Raw genomic sequence first — 24,321 nt, forward strand, 5'->3', positions numbered from 1 at the left:
AAGATACCGATGGAAAGCGAGAGCACGTACGTCGCTCTGAATCTCCATTACGTCCTTGCAACGGTTCACTCGCAAGTTGTCGGGAAGAAGCGTGTAGTCGTGAAGGTACGTCCTGTAGCCGATCATGGTCTGCACGGCCGAGCCGTGCTTGGCTTGGGCCACGCTCATCATGTCCACGGGTGTGTGGTACTTCAGTTTGGACTTGTGGTAGTCCTGCTTGTAGTTCTTCTCGCTCTGGTGCTTGGCCACCTCCATGTAGTGGACCAGCAAGGGGTCATCCTGCAGGCTACGGAAGCCCACGTGCTGGCCCTTTGCCTTCTCGTGAGCCAGTTTGTACTTGTACTGCAAAAAAAAAAAGCAGTGAAGAAAGCCGAGGTGAGAACAGTTGAAAGCACTGGAGCAGCCTAAATGGAAGCACGATGATAACTCACGTTGCTGGCGATGTCTCTGGAGGTCTTGGCTGCCACGATGGGGATGGCATCTTCCCTCATGTGATGCCCTTTGAGCAGATCTTGCCGGTGAGCGTAGGTGTAGTAATTCTGATAATAAACAGAATGTAAAAAGTTTTTGCTTCAATTCAAAGGAAATTGTATCGCTTCTGCCATTCTTCACAGAGGATAAAGAATTCATGCCTGTCCATCTACATGTTGCATTGTTAGCATTTAGCTAAACTGACTTTACTAAGCAAAAGCTATGTGGTTGTTTTAAACACACGTGTCATTTTCTTTGTTATAGTTTATCTTTAAACTTCCAACTGGGAGCGGCCTAATCCCTGCCCGAACATAAAAAAAACTAAAAGGACATTAAGTGTGTGGATACAGTAAATGGTGGATAAGACCAGCAAAGCGTCTAACCTTGCTGATGTTGACAGCGTTGTATCTGGCTTGCATCAGTTCCGGAGCATCAGCAGGAAGATGGTAGGTGTGCATGTACTTCTCGCCACTGGCCTTGTAGTCTTTCTGCAATCCGATGCAAGGAGTCAAAAAGTGTCAAATGGTCTCCAGAGAAGGAGCTTTGTGAAACAAAGTGCTGACCGCATTGAGAATCTGAGCGTTGGTCTTGGCCAGTTCCATGGTCATGGAGTCAGGCGGACTGGTGAACGTGAGGGTGTCCGGGCGCTGTCTGTATTTCTTCTCGTCCAGAGCCGCCGCCGCCGCCTTTGCCTTCTCCACCTCCAGTGAGCCGATCGGGATCCAACCGATTCCCTTGACGTAGTTATCGTAATCCCGTTTGTACTGGTACTAGAAAAGCAGAGCCGAGGATGTTAGTCCTTTATCCAAAGAGTATTTGGTACCTGAGACTTTCACGAGGACTTAATCTTCAGTTTTTTTGGGGAACTTTTCAGAAAAGTCTAACAAGCGGATGAAAACTCACATCACTCGCGTTGAAATTCATGTTCCGAGCCAGATCCAGGTTCATGGCATCCGGTAGCAGGCAGTAGTTGTGTTGGGGCTGCTTGTAGTTGATGCTGGTCTGCACGGCCGAGGCGTGCTTGGCGTGGGCCACGCTCAACATGTCCACGGGCGTGTGGTACTTCAGTTTGGCCTTGTGGTAGTCCTTCTTGTAGTTCTTTTCGCTCTGGTGCTTGGCCACCTCCATGTAGTGGACCAGCAGAGGGTCATCCTGGAGGCTACGGAAGCCCACGTGGTGGCCTCGCTCCTTCTCGTACGCCTTCTTGTACTGGACCTAGCGGCGGGATTACGGTGTCGAGACGGGAACGACCGCTGGCTGCAAATGATTTGTGCTGAGAACTTACATCACTGGCAGCGTGTCTGGCAGCTTTGGCGGCAACGATGGGGATGGCGTCGGGCTGCAGGTCGTAGCCTTTCGCGATGATGTCCTGCCAGGCGTACTTGTAGTAGTTCTGAAATGGCGGACGGAAGACAGGATGAGTCCAAAACAAATATCCCATCCAGATGGTGCCCTTGTCTTACGTTGCTGATGTTGTAGGCGTTGCACTTGGCCTGGAGGAACTCGGGAATGTCCGGGGGTAGGGAGTACTTCTGGTGGATGTCCTCCAGACCTTGCTTGTAGAACAGCTGTGAGAAACAAAGAAGAGTGAGGAACGGGTTTACGGAGTCAGGGTCGGGGTTCTGATGGTAACTCACGTCACTCCTCTGCAGCTGGTTGACTTTGGCCTGCATCATGACGGGGTGGTCGTCGATGGATGTGAAGGGGATGGTGTCGGGGTGCTGTCTGTAATTTGTCTGCACGAAAAACTTAGTGTAAAACTTTCCATCTACAAGTTTTTGTCATGTCATTTATCGTCGGACGAACCTCGCTGAGGATTTCCCCGGCCTTCTTGACCTTTTCCACCTCCAAGGAGCCAAGCGGCACCCACGGGGTCCCCTTGGTGTAGTTGTTGTAGTCAGACTTGTACTCGTTCTGAAGCAAAAACACATCATGGATGATGAAATGTATTCCGGTAGAAGACGAAACTTAATGGTCCAGAACTTTTTGGTCGGGATCTCGCTCGACTTTCATTCAGCTTTGGTTACTCACGTCACTCTGGATGATGTTGGCCTTCTTGGCCGTGTCCAAAAGTACGGCATCATGGGGCATGAAGAAGTTAGGGTTGATGCTGCGGTAGCCGGCCATGCTGCTGATGGCCTGCGACTTCTTCGCCTGGGTGACGGACATCATGTCCAGAGGCGTGTGATACTTGGTCTTGATCTTTTCGTAGTCCTTTTTGTATTCACGCTGTGGGAGAAAAAAAAACTCGAGTGAATCAAAGAGTTCTTGTTGGAAAAGCAAGGAATAAAGAAAAGTTGGTTTACATCGCTCTGGATTTTGGCCACGTGAACCGAGTGCAGGATCTTGGGATCGTCGTGAATGCTGAGCGCGCCGACCATCTGACCTTTGTTCTTCTCATACTCCTTCTTGTATTTCACCTAAAAGAAAGAATGGAAAAAAAATTAAATTCGCAATCTTTGCAAAGATGTGCCAATGGTTTACGTACGTCGCTGGCGATGTTAGTGTGAGCCCGGGCGGCCAAGATTGGGATGGCGTCCTCCTTAATCTCAAATTTATTGGCCTTGGATGTCTCCCAGTCGTATTTGTAGCAGTTCTGGAAGGAGATGGTCGTGTTCAGTGTATTGTCATGCGTATCGTCATGGTGCTATCTTACGTCGCTGAGGTTGAAGGCGTTGACTCTGGACTGGACAAAGAAGGGGTAGTCTGAAGGCAGACTGTTCTTGTGCTTGGTCTCTTCGTACTGCGCCTTGTAGTTGAGCTGCAACGGAGAAAAACTCGAGTAAATCTCTAAATCAGCCTAATCTGCGCTCATAATTTTGAGATGAATATATGCTGACTCATTTAGGACCGAAAGTCAAATGAACTAAATGGAGAAGCCCATTTGAGGGACTTCAAAGTGAAAACTGGGCATGTTCCTTCCTGGCATAACATTTTCAAATTTGTCTTTTGAGTTTCAGTGACCACCAAACGCTTAATCTGGATCAGTGCTAATGATTGTCTTCGATATTTTTTAATCGTAACCAATCCGGTAAGTGATTGTTCCTCCCACTGATGGGCGGCAATGTGCCAGTGGACTTTTACTGTCCCCATTTTGAGTTTGCTGAACAGCGCTTGCTAAATTCACCGAGCAACCAGACCAAGATCGGGTTTCACGGCCCCAAGTGAACAGCTGAGCTTCCTCCATTCTTAGAAGTCATATCCGACACATTGAGGATGTGGCTCTCTAGTCCTGGTGCTGCTTGAGAATGTGGACTCAGGTTGTCTCACTTACGTCACTCAGCTGCTTGGCGTTGATGGCGGCCTGTACCAAAACCGGCGAATCGGTCACTTGCGTGAATTTCACTTTGTCCGGATGCTGCCGGTAAACTTTCTGCAAAACAAACAACAACCACCCTATGACTCCACCAGAAGAGAACCGCAATAAAAATCTCGAGTTGTGAATCCATGTCCTTCCTTACATCTTTGCAATCGTCCAGCTTCTTGGTTGCTTCGTACTCGGGCGTGACGGTTTGGGGGAAGAAACATTGCGTTTTCATGTCTTCGTAATCGGCTTTGTACAGTTTCTGGGGATACAAACAAATTTAAAACGAGACGTCTGATTTGGGGGGAGGAGTCAAATGATACTTGGGAATGGAGCCAACCTCTTTCTTCATGTCCTCCGCTTGCTGGCAGTGGAGCATGTAGACGTCCTCGTAACTGCCCATGTAATGACCCTTGATTTCGTTTTCGTACTTCTCTTTGTAGCGTATCTGCGGAAAGACGAGTCAATGATTGCGAATCCTTTTGGACCGCACAAAGAACTGTAAAGGGAATAAAGTTGAAGCTGGGGTTGTAACGGAATATAATGTCATTCTTACGTCCGTCAACTGCTTGAGAACAGAGTCCACTTGGAACTTGGGCGTTTCACAGTAGTTGATGCTGAATCCTCGGGACTTCTCGTAGTTGTCTTTGTACACTTTCTGCAAAAGAGCACAGAACGCAAAAGCTCGACGATTTTGCTGATCGAGTGCGGATCCCAGTGCGTCTGCGCTCCACCTACGTCACTGAGGATGGTGCCGGCGTATCGGAGCTGCCTGAGCAGCGGGTTCTCGGAGGCCGGCAGCGTGTTGTAGTCCGACTGGGCCTTCGTCTTCTCGTATTCCTTCTTGTACTGCACCTGCGCACGCAAACGTGGACACAATCATGTCATTCTTGCTGCAATTTTTTTTTGTTTGTTGAAAAGTTTTGTTGGTTGGAAAAACAGCAACATAAATTTACTGAAAACATTTTTGATTTTTGTTGTATTTTATTGCAGTTTTTTTTTTTAATTACGAGGAAAAAACATCTTGTCTGAATTTGACTGAACCTTACTTTAGATTTATTCATTAAAAAAAATGGAGAACTAATTTTTTTTCTCTTTGTGTATTAAGTGGTGTTATTTAAAACGAATGGAGTGATGATGACTCACGCCACTGGCGGCGGCGCCCGCTTTCTTGTGGGTATCGTAGACGGGCGTTTCGGTTTCCATGAAGTAGATTTGGTCTTTGTTGTCCTCGTAATCTTGCGTGTATTTCCTCTGTAAAGCAAAGCAACATTTAGCGCTAGCGTCTGACACCTGTGCTAGCTGTCTTTTAGCGTGCATCTCACATGGCTCAAGTTCTCCATGGCCACCCTGGCCATAGCCACGTCATAGTAGGGCGTCTCGCACCACTGACCCTTTACGTCTTGGTTGTACGCTTCCTTGTACTTCAGCTGAGGGCAAACAACAAAAGTCGAATTCAAAATATTTACAAAATAATTATACATAAATACATGCTGTATATTATATTTTTTATTCATTTTATTTTATTTATTATTTGAGAAGGTTAAAAAAATGGACAAAATGACCACAAATAAATATGGCACTAAATGCTTACGTCGCTGCGCTGGTCAGAGACTCTCTTGGCCAGCTCCACCTCGGGGGGATCGGCCAGGGCAGTGAACTTGGCCTTGCGCTCATTGTGCCCTTTTTTGTACTGGACCTGATGAACGCGGAAGGTCATTTAAATGTTCTCATGCAGCGTGTGTGAGCAAAAAAGGCATTTTTGCTGGCGGCGGGTGGACTTACGTCACTGAGAACCTCCTGAGCCTGGGCCACCCGACGCAGTTCGGGGCTGTCACTGTACGGGCAGAACATGGTCTTCTCCTCGTCCCAGTCCAACGTGTACAATTTCTACAACGCATTAAAATTATTCTTTTTATTCACGTTGGAAATTTCAGAATTTACCAACAAAAAAAGTGCACATTTATGAGGAAAAAAAAAAGTGTTATTGCAAGAATCGTCATAATTTTACCGGGGGAAGAAATATGAGAAAAAAAGCTGTCATCATTTTATTCGATTTTTGCGGATGTGAAAAAAAAAGTCTCACTTTGCTGCAGTTGGCAGCATTCTTGACGGCCAAAACCAGTTCTGGGGCATCCGGGGGCAGCAGGTACTTGTCCTTGGTCTCGTCCCACTTCTGCCGGTAGAGGACCTACGCAGGCGTATGCGGGTTATTGACAATTTCTATGGCGCTTGGCTTGATTTACGGCCGCCGGACGCACCTTGCTGATGAGCTCCGACACCTGCTTGACGTGGGCGATCTCCCGCGCCTGGCCGTCGTACAAGCTACCCGTCTTTGACTTGTTGCCCTCCATGCGGTATTTGATCTGTGGAACAACACGGCAAGTCAACACTCTTCTCTCCCTACACAACCACCAATGAGACAACCAAAACAACAACTTACAACAGCAGCAACAAAACCAAGATCAACAACAAGAAAAACAACAGCAAATGCCACAACCATAATAACAGTAACAAGAAAAACTACAATCCCCATGTACCTCGCTGAGCTGCTCCTGAGCCCTGCGGATGCGAATCATCTCAGGTGTCTCAGTGGTGACGGCGGGAGGATTTCCTCTGGACTTGTCGTACTCTTCCCGATATTTGTTCTGGGCAGCGGAACAAAGATGAGTGATGAGTTTGTGGAGAAAGCGTGGCCAGCGAAAGTGGCAAGTGGCGCCTCACGTTGCTGTAGAGTTCCAGCATTTTCTTGTTGTGCGCCAGGTACGGGGTGATGAACTTGGACGTGTCCACTTTCACCTTCTTCACCACCTTCCTGGTGGGCAAGCCCGACTGGTGAAAGACAAAAATGCAAGTCACAAAGAGAAATGTACACTGCGCTGGTGCTTTTTTTCCTGCCGCACAACGGAAACGCGCGTCAATCACAATCGGATTGCGTTGAGGCAGGCTTCCCGAGACTTTTGAAGCAAAAAATTCAATTGCCTGGTTTTTCTTCAGTAAAAAATAAAATTATGATTTCAACAAAAGTCAGTTGTCAAATTTTGGAGAAGAAAATCATAGTTTAAAAAATGGGGTGGTATTTCACTTGATACATGTAAAATAATGTAACTTTATGAGAATTAAGTCCAATTATTTTTATTTAAAAGCCTTCTTGTTTTAAGAGGGGAAAAGTAACACTTACCATATTTTTTGTAAGCTAAAAAGGCGTATCTACTTGTGAAGCTAGCATCATCAAATGAAGTCAAAAAGTAAAAGCAAGTACATGATACAAATATACTGCGAGCACAGGATTAGATAATATCTTGTTCAGGCTACATGCAGTAGGCAAGCGGCCAATCTATTCAACATTCATCCCATAATTGAGCTTCTAAACCAACCATTTATCAACTGACGCTCACTAGCAGCACTAGCTAGCTAGCTAGCTAGGAACATCGCTCAAGACAAAGCGCAGCGGCCTGCTATTTTGGCGCTATTTGCCGCCATTTACCTGGTGGTCGTGATGATGAGGATGATGAGTGTGGTGCTCATGAGTGACGTGTGTCGTCGTTGGCATCTGCTCAACATATCACACAAATCATACAACACACTCTGGCCTTGCACAACATGGGAGAAGAAACACACTTTTTGCGTGTGTGTGAGTGTGATGGTGTGCAGGCCGGTTCCCACTCAGCTCTGGTGTCAGGAAAGTGCTAATGCGTTAGCATTGTGCTCATTCAAACGTGACCATCATAATTGCTTAAGTGCAAAAATTGACAAGCGTCTAATGATTTGGATTGTGAATTTAAAATAGATTAAAAAACACTAAAAAAAAAAAAAAAATCTGGCTTGTGGTCTTTTCTGAGAAAAAAACTGAATTGAGACTAAGAAAATTAATAATAATAATAATCAGGACTGATCTCTTCCAAAAAAAAAATCTGGATTGATTATTAAGCTTTTCTAAATAAAAGGCAAGCACTCAGATGACATCCACTCTATTTTGGATTGCAATTTCCAATCCATTCGTGCCTGTCATCCAGTGTTGCCAACTATATTTAGCCATATTTCGACCCCATACTCAAGAAAGCCACCATTAAAAAACAAACAAACATCAAACTAGTTTCTGGAACACCTTCCCAGCTGCAGTCCGAGCATGTTGGACCATAAAATTGAAGAATATCAACATGCAGGTGATTCCTGCCCACACCAGAGCTGAGAGAAAACACAACTGCACCATCATTTTACTTTTCATCAACATTCGTATCAGGCCTCGTTACGCGAATTCAATCGATAGGAGAGAATGATCGCAGTGAATCCAACACGTGGATACACAGAAATCTATTTGATTGATTACAACAAACCAAAATGTTTCTCTCCATTCTTTGTCTTCCAAACAAGGCATTTGTTCTCCACAGTGTAGATGAAAGTGCAAGTGAAAGCAGAGTGTATTGATTTTTTTTTTAGCTACCTCCTTTCCCAAAAGCATCTTTATACGTAGCTCCCAAAGATGCTAAATCCTCAACCGCATGACAGGTTATATGGGGGACGGACCAAGGGATGACGTTCGAATCCCCCTTATAAGACGTCAATGAGGCAAATACCAGGACGACTTTAATCCTATTTCACCAGGAAATAAGGGATTAATTGCTCGTCCTTCTGTTTTCACTCTTCCATTGGACACTGAGTCTGAGACGGCTGTCACAGTGAATACAACAGCAACATCAGAAAATGACATGAACGTGTTGACATGAGACCGAAAACAAACAAACGAGGAATTGGTGAAAAGTTGAAAGCTGTTATAACTCAACATGGATATATAACAAACAAAAAAAATAACTCGTATTGAAACCTCCATATTGAACGATGAGTCAAATGTAGCCCAGTCAGAAACAAACTAAGTTTGATGCGAGGTGAGTTTTAACTCAAAAATATATTCTATATTTTTACAATAAAGCACGCTAGCTAAAACACAACGATAGCCAACAGGAAGAAGATACATATCTCGCAAATTTGCTCAGAAAAGTCAGGCCAACAATAATTTGCATTAAAAACATTGAGGAACATAAAAAACAGCAATTTGTCATTTTTTCCCTTGACCATCTGCTCATAAAAGAATTTTCTAAGACGACAAAGGTTACGACAACCAAGCTAACAGCTAGCCTAGCTTCTTATCAATCTGAATTTCATGTGCTGCCACAGGTCACTTCAGTTTGGGTTCAAATTGTTCAAGATTCTAAACTGTTGGTGGACAGACATGATGATAAAAATCACCTGCTTTGGGATTTAGAAGAAGACAGGTGTAATCATATTTTTTCAAGATGCCGCCATTTTCTTTTTTTGCCAAACTGTTGGACTGTTCTTACAGGTCAGTCTGGGTATTAGTTTTAAATCGCAATAGTAGGCTCCTGATTGTTGACAATTTTCAAAATTCGTCACGCTAACTTTTAAAGTCTTTTGAAGAGTAGCCAGTTCACCCCGTGTCACCGCAACCGAATCCTGCTGAGCTGAAGTCACTATTCATAGGACAGCTAGGGCCACACGGCCCTCGGAATTTAACCAACACATTCAATTGATTTTCTCACTTACCTCATCCAAAACTTCCTCTTCCACCTCTTCTTCTTCTTCCTCCTCTTCTTCTTCTTCCTCATCATCTTCTTCCACCCCTTGCAGCTCTTCCTCGTATTCCTCCTCCCATTCCTCCACGTACTCCTCCACGATACGATGCGACATCTTGAGACCCCTTTAGAGGCTCTACGCAAAGAAGATCTTTCAGGACTTTGATTTGGACACCTTGGTTGATATTGAAAGGGCCAGAAAGCTACCAGAGAAAGATTCCTTTGAGAGTCTGTAGGTTCCTGGCCATCCACTAGGGTCCGGAGTTCCTCAAATCCGACTTCTTTTGCCCTGAAACCACAAAAAAAGTGCGAGTGAGTGATTGAAGGTGTGGAGCCTTGGTTAGGAGCACAACTGTGGCTCCTCCCTTGCCAAAAAGTGGCCCTCCCTGATTTGATGACAGCTGACAGCTGCGGCCTCGGCTATTTCGCATGTAAACCAATGCCGCAATCGGATTGGGTGGCCGGCTCCAGCAAAGCATGATGCCCATACCTTCTGAGGCTGAGGTTTAAATATAGGACTGGCTTTTTTTAGCACCACAAAGCAACTTTTTCAATTACAATCAGGGGGAAATTGAATGAAAAGCCAACTAACAAACTGCTAGCCAACATCCTAAAAGCCTGACCAGGTTGAGTTCAGGATCAGTTCTGGATGCTCCCTCTGGATTGGTCCAATTAGGGATGCAAAATAAAAGCCATGCAGAACAGAAGGAAAGTGCCCAAGAGTTCTCTCGTTTTATGCTCGCTTACCGGTTAGCGTTTTAATGGTCTCCCAAAAGCCGCCAAAGCCTCCCCCCAAGCTTCCCTCCGGAGAAACGCTGGGTGACAGAGTCACAGCTACTTCTACCCAGGTGGTCATGTGGTCCCGGTGACCAATCGCAAAGCGGGGTCACTCGGGTTTCAAGCGCTAAATATAGCAAAAGAGATCCCCTTTGGGTGAGCACCTGTCGGGAGGCCGACTGCATCAGCAGAGCAAAAAAGAAGACGACGCCTTTCGGATTGGGATGTTGACAAAATGCTTTGAGGGCTTTTCGGGGGTTTGATAGAACATCGAAGGGAGTGGTAGAGGAGAAGTCTCAGGTTGGTGAAGGTCCAGGTACACCCCCCTTTGGATCCAGTCTGGAATGAAGTCAGATGGATGCCAAGAGACAAACTATGTCCCAGGATATCATAAACGCCTGCAGCGAGGCTTCATTAAACATTTATCACGTGTGAAATCAACGTGTGAAGAATGAGAATCTTGGATCATAAGAGATTAAATGGGCTCAGTCCTCATTTGCTGGAACAGAAATTGTAATAAGATCTGCAGAACACATTTTGATGCAATGAATGTGTTTAATGGACAAAAAGGAACCTTGGAAACTGACCCGAAAATGCTTCAAATCCAACATGGATTTTTGTGCGTCCTTTCTGACTTTTTTGTGGCTCTACTCATGAGAGTGTCATGTTTTTTTGCGTTACAGTGAATTTGTGTGCAGAAATATTTGTTGGGTCAGTAGAACACAGCAGCTGATGAGAGGACAAAAACAAACTGAGATGACGCATGATGTTATGATTGTTTTTTTGTGGGTGATGTCAGAAGTCCAGAATGAGGCAGGCTAGCGGGGCGACGACAGGTGGGATAGGTCATTGCTGTTTGGGCTCCGCTCGGCTACGTTTCCATAGCAACGTGCTCATCCTCCTGGAGGAGAGGCCCACGTCTTGAACTAATGGTGACGGACGGCTCAGCCTGCGGGTGCTGGCACCTGCAAAGTGACCTTTACGCTGACGCATGGACCAAAAGGAACAATTGAGTCAGGATAGAGTGGAGTGGTTGCGGCGATCGATATCTGCCAGCAGGGGGCGCATTTGATTGTCTGGACTTGCTCTGACCTTGTGAAGTTGTCTTTTGAGTCTTACGCAGTTGTCAAACTGGTTATTGTTTTGGAAACAAATTTCACCTTTGATAGCAATATAGGAGGGGGCGGGGCCTATGAGGTTGTGATGACATCATTGTTAAAGAAAACTCTCAGTGAACACATTTGAGATCAACAGATAAAAACATTTAATTGACTGGTTTTGTCCCCAGGGGCCGAGTCGTGCGACTAAAGCCCCACCAGTCCCACCTCATCATCACACCGAGCGTCCATGTTGCTACAGGCACTGTGATAAAACAATACTGGACCGGACACCGGGGTCGCTGCTCCGGGAATACTATTTCAAGGCCGCGGGGGGCTGCAGGAGGACCTCCATCTTGTCGAAAGGAAAAAGCGTGCACTTTAAATAAAGTCCTCGGTCCAATAAATTATCACACAAGACAGAGAGAAGGTCCTCAAAATAGCTTGGTGGAGGAGGAAAGGCTCGGCACAAGCCAGCTTCCTCATCACGATCGGAGTCCAGCTTCAGAAGCTTCGGAGGCCATCATCTGACACGTAGGCGTGACATCATCCACTCCAGACCCTGACACAAGCTGGAGAAGAAAGACGTGACTTTAGATGCGCGACTCGAATCGTTATTCGATGGTTGTCGTATTCAGCGTGCGGCTAGCGTGTTGCTCACCCTTCTCCGGTGAGGGCGCAGCAGGCTTGGATGTGCCACTGGTGGTCTTTGACGGCGGTGAGCTGCAGGCTGTGCGAGATGTCGGCCACCGACATGCAGCCCTTCACGTCCTGCTTGTTGGCGAACACCAGGAGGCCCGCTTTCCTCAGGTCCTGCGCCACATATGAATGCAACATCCATCCTAATATTCCAACCTGCCTGCCTGCGTGTGCTGTCTCCTACCTCATGTGCTAGCATCCTGTAGAGCTCCTCTTTGGTCACTGAGATTCTTTCCCTGTCGGTGCTGTCCACCACCACGATCACAAACTGCAACGAAAGCAAACGCATATCTCGTTAGTATCATGTTTTCCAAGTAGAATCATTTCAGTAGCAAGGCAGAAACCCGCAAGACTGTGTAAAAATTAATTGCAGGCTCAGATAAGGGAGAAATAGCACCATCTGGTGGACATATATAGTAATCACTGATTCATCCTTAGAAGGGAAATCCAGACAAAAAAGAAATGAATTGCTACCTCAGTGTTTGTGTAGTAGGTATTCCACGATGACCTCAATGACTCCTGCCCGCCGATGTCCCACATGAGGAAGTGCGTGTTGTTCACTACAATCTCCTCCACGTTGCTACCGATGGTGGGGGACGTGTGCACTACCTCATTCATGGAGCTGTGACCAAAAAAATAAATAAATGGAATGCTGCAAGCGGCGATGTACAGGCCTTTGCACCCTCATCTTCACGGAAAAGCCTGAGAATGACCAAACTTTGGCGCCATGCCCTCAATTTTTACGTACTTGTTCAGCCCTCATGAAAAGTTGATTGATATAAATCCTACTCAAGTCAAACTACTCACAACTGATAAAGAATGGTGGTCTTGCCAGCGTTGTCCAGACCGACAATGATGACTTTGTGCTCTGAAAGACAAAAGATGACACTGATTACAGCGTTGTCAGAAAATGCTGAGTCGTGCTGTTCTGCATCTTCTATTTTGACACAATTCCAACATTCATTTTTTTTCCCCTCATTATAAAATTTTCTAAAATGACACACAAAACTTTCACCCTGGGGCTGCTCCGGCTTCTGTGCTCGTTTAATATTTGGACATTATTCTCATAATAACGACTGCTACTTTTATCACACGATATTTTGACTTTAGAGGGACATTTTGTAGAGTTTTGCTGCCTTTTGAATTAATCAACATTCCTGCAGGTCAGCAAACACAATAATCGATCACCTATGTGGAGGCCACTACATTAGGTACACTCACCAATCATATCCACGAGGAAATGTGTTATATTGACTTATAATACAGTAAAGGGTGTACCTAATGAAGGGTCTGCTTGCATTCCATTGAAGACAGATGTACGGTGTGTGTGTGTGTGTTTGCTAGCGCAGGCCTGATAGCATCACGTCTCCTAGCTCTCAACATGTCTCAAAAACGGCGTAATTCTTCTTACCTTGGTGGTTAAAAAGCCTCCATAACTTGGTGAAAAGTATTCCCATGGCTGGAAAAGGTGAAGCGCCGTGCTAAACTCGGAACTTCCCTAGCGAGCTAGCCTAAATGCTAATTAGCGCAAGGGGGCTATAATCAACTTGTTTGTACGCAAGCGCCATGGCCGATTTAACGCCATACAGAATGTTGACAAACCGCCACCGCACGTGTGTATTTCACGTAAGAGATGGAATTAAGGGGGAAAGTGGACGAATTTGCTGGAAAGGGAGCGGCGTAGCGGAGCTAGCGCGGTGGCTAATGTGCTAGCGCAAATGTCAGCTGAGAGGAGCGCGTCTGACTCGATTGCAGTCAATACGCATGCGCAGTGACAAGAGTCCGCAGCATTGTTTGCAGGCATTGATGATTAGTTAATCATTTTTGGCTTAGAAATAGAATTAACAATTAAAAAAAAGCGGAAAAATAAGTCATTAAATCTAATATTGCATATCTCCAGCACACCAGGAAAACAACTGAATATCATGATATAATGTGATATGTTTTAAGTGATCACACAATGTCCATTGAATTAAAGCATGAAATCAGTCACGAAGCAAACACCTTCATTCTTTAAATTCAATTTAATTAAACTATTGCTGCAAGTTTTTAGAAAGTACAATACTGTAGGCTTCTATTTTTCCCTATTAAAATACACTGTTACATATTTTGGTGAGGACTGGAAGTGATTAATGTTGTTTTGATTGAATTACAACAAGAAAAGGTGATTTGACGTACAAGCGATTTAAGTTACCACTGGACATTAATATGAATGCCTACAACTTGGTTGAGGGTAGTAAGCAAATATAAACCCACTCCAACCTAATCACATTGCTGTACTTATTGATATTACAATACAAAAAAAGCTCTGCGATATATTGCTAACAAAATAAATCGTATCTCTAGGACATCACTATCATCATCCAGTCTGCTTCAGATCATGCGGTGAGGCTGGTAAGCGTCCTGGTACGGATCTTGAAGGAAGAGCTCCTCCTCCACCAGAGGCGACTGGTCGCAGTCGTGCTGGGAACCCGACGACGACCGGCGAAGACTCATCCTGGCGCGCTCGTTCTGCAAGTTCTGGTCAGCCGGCATCAGGCTGCGACGCTCCACTGGTGACTCTGCGTTTGGGTTGATGTTGCGCTTACGCTGGGCCTGTTGAGATGCAAAGAGCACGTTTTGGAGGACAATTATTATTATTACAAATCATTATTACAATTGACCTGAATGACGGCGGGATATGGCGAGAGCGCGGTGGAGCTCAGGTTGCGTCCCGGCGTAGTGTTAATGGAGGGGGCGTGCGTGGCTCGCCAGTACGCCTCCATGTAGTCGGCCAGGTGCTCGCATGCGTCCTCCAGCTGGTTCTCGTCCAGGATGATGTCAAACATCTCCTGCCGGGAGCGAACGGACGGGCACAGGTGACGGGAAAAATCACGTGGAAAAGCTGCTGGGGGGAAAACTGTGGGTACCTACAGAAGGACACTGGGAAAGTTTTTCAGCCGCCACCAGCTGCACATTCAAGTGTTTGCTTTGAGATTTGCCTCGGGACTTGATGAGACGTTGGAGGACCTAAAGGTACGCAAGTGTCAGCCTCCGCGGACCTTCTTTTATCCGCCGGCGCTCACCTTGGGAGAGGACACTTTGACGTGGACCAAGATGGGCGCCAAGGAGGTCTTGATGAGCTGCGCCGGGTGGTTGACGGTGTCGGCATCCAGCACTACCAGCTGCAGCGAACGCGCCAGCTCAAAGACGCGCTCAATCTCGCTCTGCACCTCGGCTACGCCCAAAGACATGTCAAGGATAACTCGTCAAAGACAGCTTCAAGACACATGGAAAAACAACAAACTTTGTCCAGGACATAACCAAACCATCCAAATCGGAGACATCCAGTCGCATCAAAGACACTGCTAAGACACATCCAAGCTCATAAATGCATCCAAGACAATCCAAGATTGATCAAAGACATTTTAAATAAACCCGACAGACACAGTCAAACACATGCAAGACCACTCCGAGACAACCAAGGCGCATAAACTATCATTAAGGCATCAAAGCAACACTCAAGACATGCCAAATTCATCCAAGACACATCAGCGAGGCTTATAAAACATCATCTCCTCTAATTAAAGACAAAAAGGCACATAAACGAGACACATCAAATACACACCCAGGACATCAAGGCATCACTAAGACACACCAAAACATTCATCATCAAATATACTATCAAAGACACACTCAAGACAACTTCCAAGTCACATAATAGCTCACTAACACATCTCAAAGACACATTCATTCAAATCCCATCTGAAACATGAAAGATACAACAAAGTCTCAAAGACTTCCACAAGACCTCAAAGACACATCAGACACCGCTACTTTGAAGACACATTCAAGACAACTCGAGACACGTCAAAGGAACCCTCAGCCAAACACCCAAGACATATCAAAGTCACCTCCAAGACATATGCACATCATTGAGTGAGGCGTTACCGATGCTGGAGCGGGTGTTGGACCTCTCAATGATGGCGCGCTTACTGGGGTTGTTTAGTACTGACCTCTTGGCCAAGGATATGTCAGCCGTTACCCTGGTGATGGAGACCCTGCCGAGGCAACGTGCGGCCGCTCGGTCAGCCAGGCAACACCTCCATCGCGTCACGCGTTTGGCTGCCGGGGGCTCGCTCACCTGCCGTCGAACCTGTGCTTCAGGAAGTCAAAGAGCGCCTTCTGCATCATGTCCGTTACCTGCACAGACGGACGGGTGTGATAAATGTTTCACACGGCCTTGAGTACTTTTATCATCCTTCCTGCATTTCAAATGTTTTCATATTCCCTTTGTGCACGTTTACACAGGCGAGTGTTTCCATGGCGATGGCAGCAAGGGGGAGGGATGGGGACTCCATGACAACCGACTCAACCCGCTTCCGCCATGATGATGATTATGAAATATTAATGATCATGACGTCATAGGTACCTCGTAGCCTTTAAGCGACGGGCCCACCAGGACCACTGGCCTCATGGAGGGGACCACGTCATACGGGGGCACGTGCTCCGCCTAGACACGTGACAAAAAGTGCATTATCTGCGCACAAAAATGACCATCATGTTCAACTTACCACTTTTTGCTTCAGCTTTCCTGTTGATGACAAGAAAAGTCGGAATGAGGACGATAAAGCTAAGACTCAATCAGACCAGTTAACACCAAATCAGAACTAGTTTGGAACAACCTGTACTGTTTGGTGTGCCCTTGAAGGACACGATGTCTCCTAAACTGGACGCCGAGTTCCCACTGGACTTGTGACCGCTGTACCAAAAGTGGAAAAAAGAACATCAATTCTAATAATATTGTTTCAACGTAGTGAAGTTACGGAAAAGGAGAGTGCGCTGGACCCTTGGAAGCGTCCTCGCTTGGTGTCGTGTAGCAGCCGAATGTTTTCCAGCTTGAGAGGACTCGGAACGAAGCCCACGTCACAGCCTTCTTTCACCAAGCGACCGATCCACCACTCGTTATTGTACTTCTGCAAATGCACACCCGAAAGAGACCGACGGCTTGAGGTACAGTTTATTCATTTGGGGGAAAAAAAAAATGACGAGACCTCTTTGATGTGGAGAAAGTCCTTGGCATCAAAGGAGACAGCGGTGCCTCCTACGGGGACATCCTGGTCCAGAGCTCCACAGTAGCTGACGTTTGTCCTCACGGCGAACGCCACCGCTTTGGTCTGCGCCGTGCATCACGACAAATTCGAGAAACTCACACCATAAGAGAAGCAAGCACCTGCGTATGGAAACGGACCTTGGCCCTCTCCAGCTGGATCTGCGCCTGCTGCTCGCGCTCCTGCCTGGCGCCCTCCTTGTCCTCCTCCAGGGAAACGTCCGAGTCGGATGGTCGGCTCGCGTACGAGTCGGCGGAACCCTGGAAAACCAAAGAAAAATGAAGGTGTGAGCTAATGTTTATTTTATGACTGCTGTATTTTCATGAGGTCGAAATCAAAGCATGGAAACACAATGGCGGCCGTCACCGGCACGCTTCAAACATCCCATAGTTGCAAACAAGGGGGGGGGCGGTTGTTGTTATGACAACCGTCAGCAACTATGTACACACACACACACTGTATACAATCTGGCCCTGATAGCATTGAAGTGGTTAGCGTAGCATGACACTTAAAGATTATCTCGACTTCTTCTTGTGTCTGAGGGCCAAGTGGAGGTCAAAGGTTAAAAGCATTCTCGTCTGACGGCATGTTCGAGGGGTCATCGCTACGCTAACCAGCATTCTCTAAAAATAGTGCACACTCGCTACGGTGACTCCACTTTTAAGAATCTTTAATAAAATTGTTCTTACGACATTTTTCCAGAAATACCTTTTTCGGTCAAACTAAACAAACCAAAAACTTAACTATGACAATTAAATAACTTTCTGGTCGTAAAATATTATTTCTATTCTGACAGCATGACCCTAATAATCCTGCACAAAAACAGTTTAAAGATGAATTGTTGTGTATACATATTATTTGTAAATAAAGTTGTGGTTAGGACAGGAGAAGACATCGACAATGCCAATACCAATATAAATAATTGTGTACATGATTTAAAAAAAAAAAAAAAGAAAATCAACATTTAAATATTTGATTTAAAAAAAAAACTAACTAAAATAACATCTGAAATAAGTGCTGAAATGGTAATTTTACAAATTAATATTGAGTTGTTTTTTTTTTTCACTATTCCTAAATACCAGGAAGAAAAATTCTCCCTGACAGCCTGATGGCTGCTTTAGAGCGCCTTGTGGTGCCACGGAAAAGACGACTGGGGGTAAATTCCAGCCGCCAGAGGCTCTTAAGAGCATGCATGTCAAAAGGGAAGCAGGTAGTACCTGTCTGAGGATGAAGCTGGTAGATGTGGTGCTGCCATCCGATCGCTTCAGTCGACTCCTCCTGGAGTAGGTAGCTCCGTTCACCTGAAACCCAACAAAAGCAGCCATGGAAAAATGGACGTTTCCACGCACAAATTAATGGAGACATTTTTAATTGAGGTTGCTAATATTCCTGCTATTTGCCAATCGTTATCTTTTGCCCTACTTAAACATGAGAGGGGTCTGCACCTGAGCTTGTGGGGTGACTGCTGGGGGGTCTGCGAGGGGCAGCAATTAATGGCATCCTGTCTTTTCTCCCCTCCGCAGAAAAATATGCTTATCATATATGAATTGGATTTAATTATAAACACGTCATTTTGTTGACTTTAAAAGACAAATGGTGCTGTTCCTAATGTTTTGATATTCACCTTATTCCACACAACTTCATGCCATCAGGTCCGACTGATAAAGTGAACTGTTGAGTCCGCAACATATCCATTATAATAGTTGATGGGAAATGTTTTAACGTACCTGGAAGGCCGCCTTGTGCGTTGCGTCCGTTGGCCCGTGTCTACCGTAGATGTGCCGGGACATGTCTGCCAGCTCGTCGGTCCAGGGCGGAGGCTGCCGCTCGGCACCGCTCCACTCCGGTGGTTGCTGGCCGGCGTGGGGACCCGACGTCACCGCCGGCTCCAGTTTGATTGCGCCTTGACAACGATGGGAGGTCCTCGGCCCGTCCGTGCGGAATGATGCTGAAGATGCAAAGTGGCGGACAGCCCAGCCTCACTGCTCGTGATGCGTTCACTGACCACACCAAACATCACGACGAGTTTGCATCCGGTGCTGATGCGTTCATGGACCGCACGTATGTCACGACTTATTTCCATTTACTAATTAAATACTACATTGCACATAATTGTATATATACTGTATACTACACAGCAGTATTTATAGAGCACTTTAAAACAAACACCGCTGCATACAAAGTGCAGCACATGCAAGAAAAAGAAGTCAAATGAAAAAAGGGAACAAAAGCGACACAGGTGGCAAACCGATCGATCCGAAGGATCCCCTGTGGCGTGTCCTCACAAAGAGAAGAGCAAGGCTGCTTTATGAAAAGGTCACTACAGGTGAATAAATGATGCCCAGTTAACAAGCCGCCATCTTAGACATGCACCTTTCCTTCCAAAGAAAAAAGCCACACTGTGTTTATTTTTTTTATTATCTGGAATAACATTTTTGAAGTTATAAAATGGTAGAAGAGCACTTTTTTGGAATATATATACACACATATATATTATTAATCATAATTCACAAGCAGTAGCAGCACACCTGAGCCACGCTTGTGTTGGTACGCAGGTGGACAAGGCCTCCAGTGGTAACATGTACACAGCTAAGGAGAGAAAATACACAAAAAGAAGAGTGTGGCCGTACAGCACAGGGACCAGCTGAGGGGGTAGAAAATGGATGAGTGCTGATTTTGATGGGGTTGATGATTGCTTTAGAGTCAGATGTTTAGGCTCAGATGATGTTCATTCAATCATTTGCTCTTGTTGCTTCATTTCACACAAAAGAGCAACACAACAAGCATGATTGGCAGCATGAAAGGGGCTTCAGATACCAAGTTACATTCGCAAGTCAACTATTAACAAATCCTTTGGGATAGCCACACCTTTTTCATGGATTTGTCAGCCAGCATGAAAGGGGCTACATACTTCATCCGCTCGTTGACAATTTAAAATAAAAAACGAGTTTGGTATTAAAAGTCAAAAAGGTGGGCGTGTCCATCCTCACCACTGGGACCATTTTAGCCAGGAAGTAGTCATCAGGTAGACCAAGAACAAACACACTCACACAGACATACACACATGGGTCTAAGTTATTGTTCAGAGGAGGGGCTGTTGGTAGTATGCCCCTTGCACCTGGTGTTGGTGGTGCTGCGGGGCGGCAGCAGCAGCAGGAGGAGGGTAGGACACGGGCGGCCCGGCGCCGCTCTGGTAGGCCGACATGTCGACGGGCATTTGCGAGTAAACGGCACCGCCGGCTGCCTGGTTGACGTATTGGTGGTGGGAGCCGATGCCGCTGCTGTCAATGCAACGGGCGACGTTTTGGATGAATTCATTGTGAGGTCAAATAAGAGCGGGATTTCCTTCTTACCTCATGTAGGTTGGCCCTGCAGCTTGGCAGTTGTTGGGCAGTGAATGCAGCGCCGCCTGCTGGTCGTTGGGCAAATTGTAGGCCTGAGGTGGGGGCATCCCTTGGGGCATGTAAGGCGCCGCTGTGGCGGCGGCCGTGGCTTGGCTGGCATAACCCTGAAGTGAGCAATGGAAAGACACGACTCGGTCAGTAGGTTTCAAATTGTCAAACTGGATTCTCATAAGATTGCATACACCTTTTTTTATATTTTTGAAAGAAAAACGCTTGACATTGGAAACTGAGGACTTCATTCTGGTACTATTTTTAAAATCAAGAATTCTGCTTGACAACATTTACGTCTGCCTTCGACCTGTCCGTCAACCGTGACAATTTGCTTGCCGGCGTTTTATTGACTCGTCACCCTTCACAAGGCAAAAGATGAGATGACTTGGCAACTTTCCACTTAGGCGCGCGGCTTGTTCTGACCTGCATGGAGGTTGCGGGGGCGGCCGATCCGTACTGGGCCATCTTGGAGTAGGACTGGTACAGGGGCGATTCGTTCATAAGTTTGGTGTAGAGCTCCAGAGCTTCCAAAACCTTCACGTTGAGCTCCGACAGCTCAGAGTGTTTCCTGTCACAAGAAGGAGCCAGGTTATTCGAGCGGCCGGCAGCGATTAGATCGGGATCAATTCTTCTTACCGGTCCAGTTCATCCAGCTTCTCGTCGATAATGGGGTTCATCTGCTCGCAAGCGTCTGTTCAATCACACGCAGGTGGAAGAAGCATCATCAAAAACGGCATCCGGGTTTACACGAGGGTGAGGCTTTATACCTTCCAGCTGGATCAGCTCAAGCGGGTCTGAAGTCTGATCTGCCGGGTCAAGGTTCCGCAGCAGCGCCAATGATCTGTCCATCTTCGCCTGCGACGGCAAACAAAAGACGTTCGGCGTGTTTGCTTGAAAATGCGCATTTCCGACAAGGTTCTGTTTGTTTCTGTTGTGCAAGGTTACTGTGATTGTGAACGAACTAGTGAGAGAAGTCACACATGATCAAGAATATTCCACTTTCAAACCTCATCAATGAAGATGGACGCAGGTTCACTTTCGGCTTGGGCAATCAACTCCTCCGAATGGACCACTTTCTCACCTGAAGACACTGTGGCAGGAAAAAAAAAAAAAAAAAGACACAAAACCTTGCAATATTTCTAGTGCTCCAGCAGGAGGCGCTACTGACCTGTTTCTGATTCACTGTTCAGGCTGGTGTTCAGGCTGCTGGTGACAAAATTGGATGGGAACAGACCCACGCCAAGGTGGTTCTCGCCTTTCCACCAGTTTGGATCACTGCAGGGGCAGAACCCAGCAGACAAATTGAATTCCCAATTGACCTCAGCAACTTTACAGATTTGAAAGTCATTCCTTCATCCCAACCTGTCGTCCAAGACCAGGATAATCTCTCCGGCTTTGAAGGTGAGCTCGTTGTCCTCGGCTGCTTCAAAGTCGTACAGCGCTCGGACCTTGCGCACTTCCCTTGCCAGGTCACTGCTGCCGTAACCGGGTGGATCGCCGGCATCGTGTTTCTGGTCCTGCAGGGACAGCTCGATAGCTGCCAGGCGGAAGAAAATTAAGTCACAACATAGAGATGAATACAAATACTTGACAGCACCTTTGAGGAGTGAATAATAACAGAAAAACAATCAAACAAACTCGCATGAATCTACCTTTGGTCAGGTCATCGTCATCGTCGTCATCCGGGGCTTTGCTCCCGGCAGGAGAGCTGCCGTCCTTCCCGCCGGACCCCTGCGGAGTACACAGGAAGAGAAGGTCAACAAAAGGGTGAGAGAGGTTGGCCGCCTCTGCTTGCTGTCAACAACTGACCGCCTTCAAACCATCTGGCCTGATGTAAAAATGTCGAGCTGTCCCCTGAGAAACTGCATTTGCGTTCCCATTTGAACTCCCAGGTAACTTACTTCCGAGAAGATGACACCGTCCTCTTTCAGGGTCTTGACGGTGGCGCCGATCAGGCTGAGCTGAGGATCCCCCTGGAAGTTGTCAGCCCACTCCAACATCAGCTCCTTCAGCTTGTCGCACATTTTCGGGTGCGCCTGCTGAAGCCAACACGAACGATGGCACTTTACAATCTTCGTTCGGAGCCCGGCTACATTCGAGACTCCTTCAATGACACGTATGCATGCTTGCAATGAGTGCACATACTTTGGTCAGCATGCTGCGGACATCACCCATAAACTCCCGTGAGCAGACCTCCAAGTGGAAGATTTTGCCACAGTTGGACACGCATGCGGCCAGCAACTGAAAGACAAAACGACTTTCACAGTCACACGACTAACAATTGGTTACTCTAGCCATAAAAAAAAACATGTTTGTGGGTAGAATAAAAATATATATTTTATTAATATATAATATCATTTATTATTATATAAAATTTGGATTTATATGTTTTTTAATATTTTTTTTCAAAACTCATTTTTGTGTATTTAGTTCTGAAAATGATTTTAAATGATGTACTATTAATTATGAAAAGTGCAGAGAGTTATTCCATTTGTAATTATAAAGGTAAAAGTTACAATAGTATTTTACGAATAACGAAGCCAATGTTGAGTTCTGGGAAAAACGCTAATGGGTCGTGGTTTTGTGTCTTTGATGGCTCATAAGGTGGTGATGCAGTTTGTTTTCTTTGCCAGTGACAGATACATTCTATTATGCACAATAAAGTTTTGCTGTGCCAAAGGGCTGATGTCATATTGTGTCTATGATGATGACATGATACACGTAACAAACTCACATTGAGGGCCTGCATGGCCACATGAGGTACTTTGTGGTTCAATCTCTTTGTGATGGACCTCAGCGCATCTTTAGGTCTGCATTCAAGAAAACAGCAGAGAAATCACCACTAGAAATAATAATAATAATAATCATGGTTGTTGTTTTTTCCCACTCAATGTGTACCCATTAGGTGTCGTTCCAATTCTATCGCAGATGTCCATAATAACAGTCCATTCTTCTGTCGTGTTGGCTTCATTGGTCGCCTTCTCTGCAAAGATTTTAATGTACAGGGTGGGCCAAAATAATACATAACTTCTTGTTGCAGTGTCAATACCAATGTATAACTGACATTACACGTTTAATATGATCCATATTGAATCCAAAGTGTTATAAAGCTTCGAGTGTCTATCCGTTTTTTGCTGACCTAATTCCAATCAGGTGATCATGACACATATTAAGGAATGGCCAGTGAGTGTGTTTGAATTCCATTGTGTACGCTTTAAGTCTTGAAAGCAACTCGTTCATGAGAATTTGATCGTTTAATCTCCATTTGCACACACTGACATGACACTTTTGAGCTGTCGACGGTCACTTAAAAAGACGCCAGAGCCAGCAATAAAGAAAGTCTAGCTAACATTAGCAACAAGTGGACCTCTATGCATCAAAACAAAAGCAGAGATTCACTTACCCACATCTTGGTCAAATGGGTTGGAGGCAAAAAAGGGCATAATAAAGAGTTACCAGAAGGGATCCAAGCGGTTAAGCGGGGTTGTCAGCCAAGTTAGACGAAAAATAAGAGCAAAATAAATAACGCTTCCTTGTCCTGTGAAGTCACGCTCGTAGTACTTCCGGAAACTTAGTCGTCTCTGGCGATGCCTGACCGTTTTTTTTTTTTTTAATTATTATTATTATTTTTTAACTTTGTTGCTTTTCGGCTGCCAAACTGAACTGGCACATTACTGTCATCAAAAGACCTGCATTAAATACCGCGTAATTACCAAGCGAGTGATTCCAATTAATTATTCATCTTATCGTAATTTAAATTTATTAGTTGATTAATTTATCCATCCAAATTTCTGCATTCTGTATTTGTAAATAGATATAACTTTAGGTTGTGGAGTGCAATTGATTACTTCATAACACAATAGTACATCAATATCGCTCCCAGAATTATGGAAATAT

At 45.6% G+C, this 24,321-nt stretch overlaps 4 protein-coding genes across 24 annotated transcripts in view; all 4 read right to left on the minus strand.

Annotated features, from left to right (window-relative positions):
* neb (nebulin) overlaps positions 1-10,249 on the minus strand; it is a 43,727-nt gene extending 33,478 nt beyond the window's left edge. For 19 of the 20 annotated variants that reach the window (XM_061287005.1, XM_061287007.1, XM_061286990.1 and 16 more), the window contains exons 1-30: positions 10,114-10,249; positions 9,574-9,655; positions 9,338-9,502; positions 7,263-7,328; positions 6,500-6,607; positions 6,316-6,423; positions 6,037-6,141; positions 5,862-5,966; positions 5,561-5,665; positions 5,370-5,474; positions 5,101-5,205; positions 4,922-5,029; positions 4,514-4,630; positions 4,332-4,433; positions 4,116-4,223; positions 3,933-4,037; positions 3,746-3,844; positions 3,128-3,232; positions 2,960-3,067; positions 2,778-2,891; positions 2,503-2,700; positions 2,278-2,385; positions 2,109-2,207; positions 1,935-2,039; positions 1,757-1,864; positions 1,375-1,686; positions 1,035-1,241; positions 855-959; positions 432-539; positions 31-342 (exon numbers count right to left, since the gene is read on the minus strand). In XM_061287005.1, coding sequence (XP_061142989.1) covers positions 31-342; positions 432-539; positions 855-959; positions 1,035-1,241; positions 1,375-1,686; positions 1,757-1,864; positions 1,935-2,039; positions 2,109-2,207; positions 2,278-2,385; positions 2,503-2,700; positions 2,778-2,891; positions 2,960-3,067; positions 3,128-3,232; positions 3,746-3,844; positions 3,933-4,037; positions 4,116-4,223; positions 4,332-4,433; positions 4,514-4,630; positions 4,922-5,029; positions 5,101-5,205; positions 5,370-5,474; positions 5,561-5,665; positions 5,862-5,966; positions 6,037-6,141; positions 6,316-6,423; positions 6,500-6,607; positions 7,263-7,328; positions 9,338-9,481 — 3,579 coding nt within the window. In that variant the 5' untranslated portion in view covers positions 9,482-9,502; positions 9,574-9,655; positions 10,114-10,249. The remainder of the gene's footprint in view (positions 1-30; positions 343-431; positions 540-854; positions 960-1,034; positions 1,242-1,374; positions 1,687-1,756; positions 1,865-1,934; positions 2,040-2,108; positions 2,208-2,277; positions 2,386-2,502; positions 2,701-2,777; positions 2,892-2,959; positions 3,068-3,127; positions 3,233-3,745; positions 3,845-3,932; positions 4,038-4,115; positions 4,224-4,331; positions 4,434-4,513; positions 4,631-4,921; positions 5,030-5,100; positions 5,206-5,369; positions 5,475-5,560; positions 5,666-5,861; positions 5,967-6,036; positions 6,142-6,315; positions 6,424-6,499; positions 6,608-7,262; positions 7,329-9,337; positions 9,503-9,573; positions 9,656-10,113) is intronic. The other variant, XM_061286989.1, reaches the window with a different exon arrangement.
* Positions 10,250-11,383: 1,134 nt separating this feature from the next.
* On the minus strand, positions 11,384-13,698 carry arl5a (ADP-ribosylation factor-like 5A). The gene is made up of 6 exons (XM_061287013.1): positions 13,351-13,698; positions 12,747-12,807; positions 12,414-12,561; positions 12,124-12,207; positions 11,902-12,053; positions 11,384-11,812 (listed from the first exon to the last, which is right to left on the minus strand). Exons 1-6 carry the CDS (start codon positions 13,394-13,396, stop codon positions 11,764-11,766), a joined length of 540 nt encoding a protein of 179 aa, XP_061142997.1. The 5' UTR covers positions 13,397-13,698; the 3' UTR covers positions 11,384-11,763.
* A 285-nt stretch (positions 13,699-13,983) lies between these two features.
* Positions 13,984-18,972, minus strand: cacnb4a (calcium channel, voltage-dependent, beta 4a subunit). Its single transcript, XM_061287017.1, has 14 exons — positions 18,757-18,972; positions 18,247-18,330; positions 17,170-17,289; positions 16,973-17,095; positions 16,767-16,894; positions 16,604-16,680; positions 16,493-16,512; positions 16,351-16,431; positions 16,063-16,121; positions 15,870-15,979; positions 15,005-15,156; positions 14,853-14,948; positions 14,603-14,770; positions 13,984-14,534 (listed from the first exon to the last, which is right to left on the minus strand). Exons 1-14 carry the CDS (start codon positions 18,817-18,819, stop codon positions 14,313-14,315), a joined length of 1,503 nt encoding a protein of 500 aa, XP_061143001.1. The 5' UTR covers positions 18,820-18,972; the 3' UTR covers positions 13,984-14,312.
* A 457-nt stretch (positions 18,973-19,429) lies between these two features.
* On the minus strand, positions 19,430-24,013 carry stam2 (signal transducing adaptor molecule (SH3 domain and ITAM motif) 2). 2 transcript variants are annotated; one of them, XM_061287854.1, is made up of 14 exons: positions 23,828-24,013; positions 23,323-23,407; positions 23,159-23,234; positions 22,570-22,665; positions 22,326-22,460; positions 22,077-22,155; positions 21,787-21,961; positions 21,593-21,699; positions 21,432-21,514; positions 21,192-21,279; positions 21,061-21,115; positions 20,848-20,992; positions 20,383-20,537; positions 19,430-20,310 (listed from the first exon to the last, which is right to left on the minus strand). In XM_061287854.1, exons 1-14 carry the CDS (start codon positions 23,865-23,867, stop codon positions 20,112-20,114), a joined length of 1,518 nt encoding a protein of 505 aa, XP_061143838.1. In that variant the 5' UTR covers positions 23,868-24,013; the 3' UTR covers positions 19,430-20,111. The 2 variants fall into 2 exon arrangements, with proteins under 2 accessions (XP_061143838.1, XP_061143837.1); XM_061287853.1 differs by having other exon boundaries at positions 22,326-22,463.
* Positions 24,014-24,321: the final 308 nt, after the last annotated feature.

The sequence above is a fragment of the Syngnathus typhle genome, linkage group LG9 (genome assembly GCF_033458585.1).
Source record: "Syngnathus typhle isolate RoL2023-S1 ecotype Sweden linkage group LG9, RoL_Styp_1.0, whole genome shotgun sequence".
NCBI lineage: Eukaryota > Metazoa > Chordata > Actinopteri > Syngnathiformes > Syngnathidae > Syngnathus > Syngnathus typhle.

Excerpts from the sequence above, each read along its gene's own strand:
- arl5a (XM_061287013.1), bottom strand. The coding sequence starts at position 13,396 with ATGGGAATACTTTTCACCAAGTTATGGAGGCTTTTTAACCACCAAG. Across the intron at positions 12,808-13,350 it reads GAGGCTTTTTAACCACCAAG|AGCACAAAGTCATCATTGTC; the intron begins GTAAGAAGAATT and ends TTTGTCTTTCAG. Across the intron at positions 11,813-11,901 it reads TGCGCCCTCACCGGAGAAGG|CTTGTGTCAGGGTCTGGAGT; the intron begins GTGAGCAACACG and ends TTTCTTCTCCAG.
- stam2 (XM_061287853.1), bottom strand. The coding sequence starts at position 23,867 with ATGCCCTTTTTTGCCTCCAACCCATTTGACCAAGATGTGG. Across the intron at positions 22,666-23,158 it reads TGGCCATGCAGGCCCTCAAT|TTGCTGGCCGCATGCGTGTC; the intron begins GTGAGTTTGTTA and ends TTTGTCTTTCAG. Across the intron at positions 21,515-21,592 it reads GAACAGTGAATCAGAAACAG|TGTCTTCAGGTGAGAAAGTG; the intron begins GTCAGTAGCGCC and ends TTCCTGCCACAG.
- cacnb4a (XM_061287017.1), bottom strand. The coding sequence starts at position 18,819 with ATGTCCCGGCACATCTACGGTAGACACGGGCCAACGGACGCAACGCAC. Across the intron at positions 15,980-16,062 it reads AAGCACAGGTTCGACGGCAG|GGTCTCCATCACCAGGGTAA; the intron begins GTGAGCGAGCCC and ends TTGCCTCGGCAG. Across the intron at positions 14,771-14,852 it reads AACTTTCCCAGTGTCCTTCT|GAGATGTTTGACATCATCCT; the intron begins GTAGGTACCCAC and ends CGCTCCCGGCAG.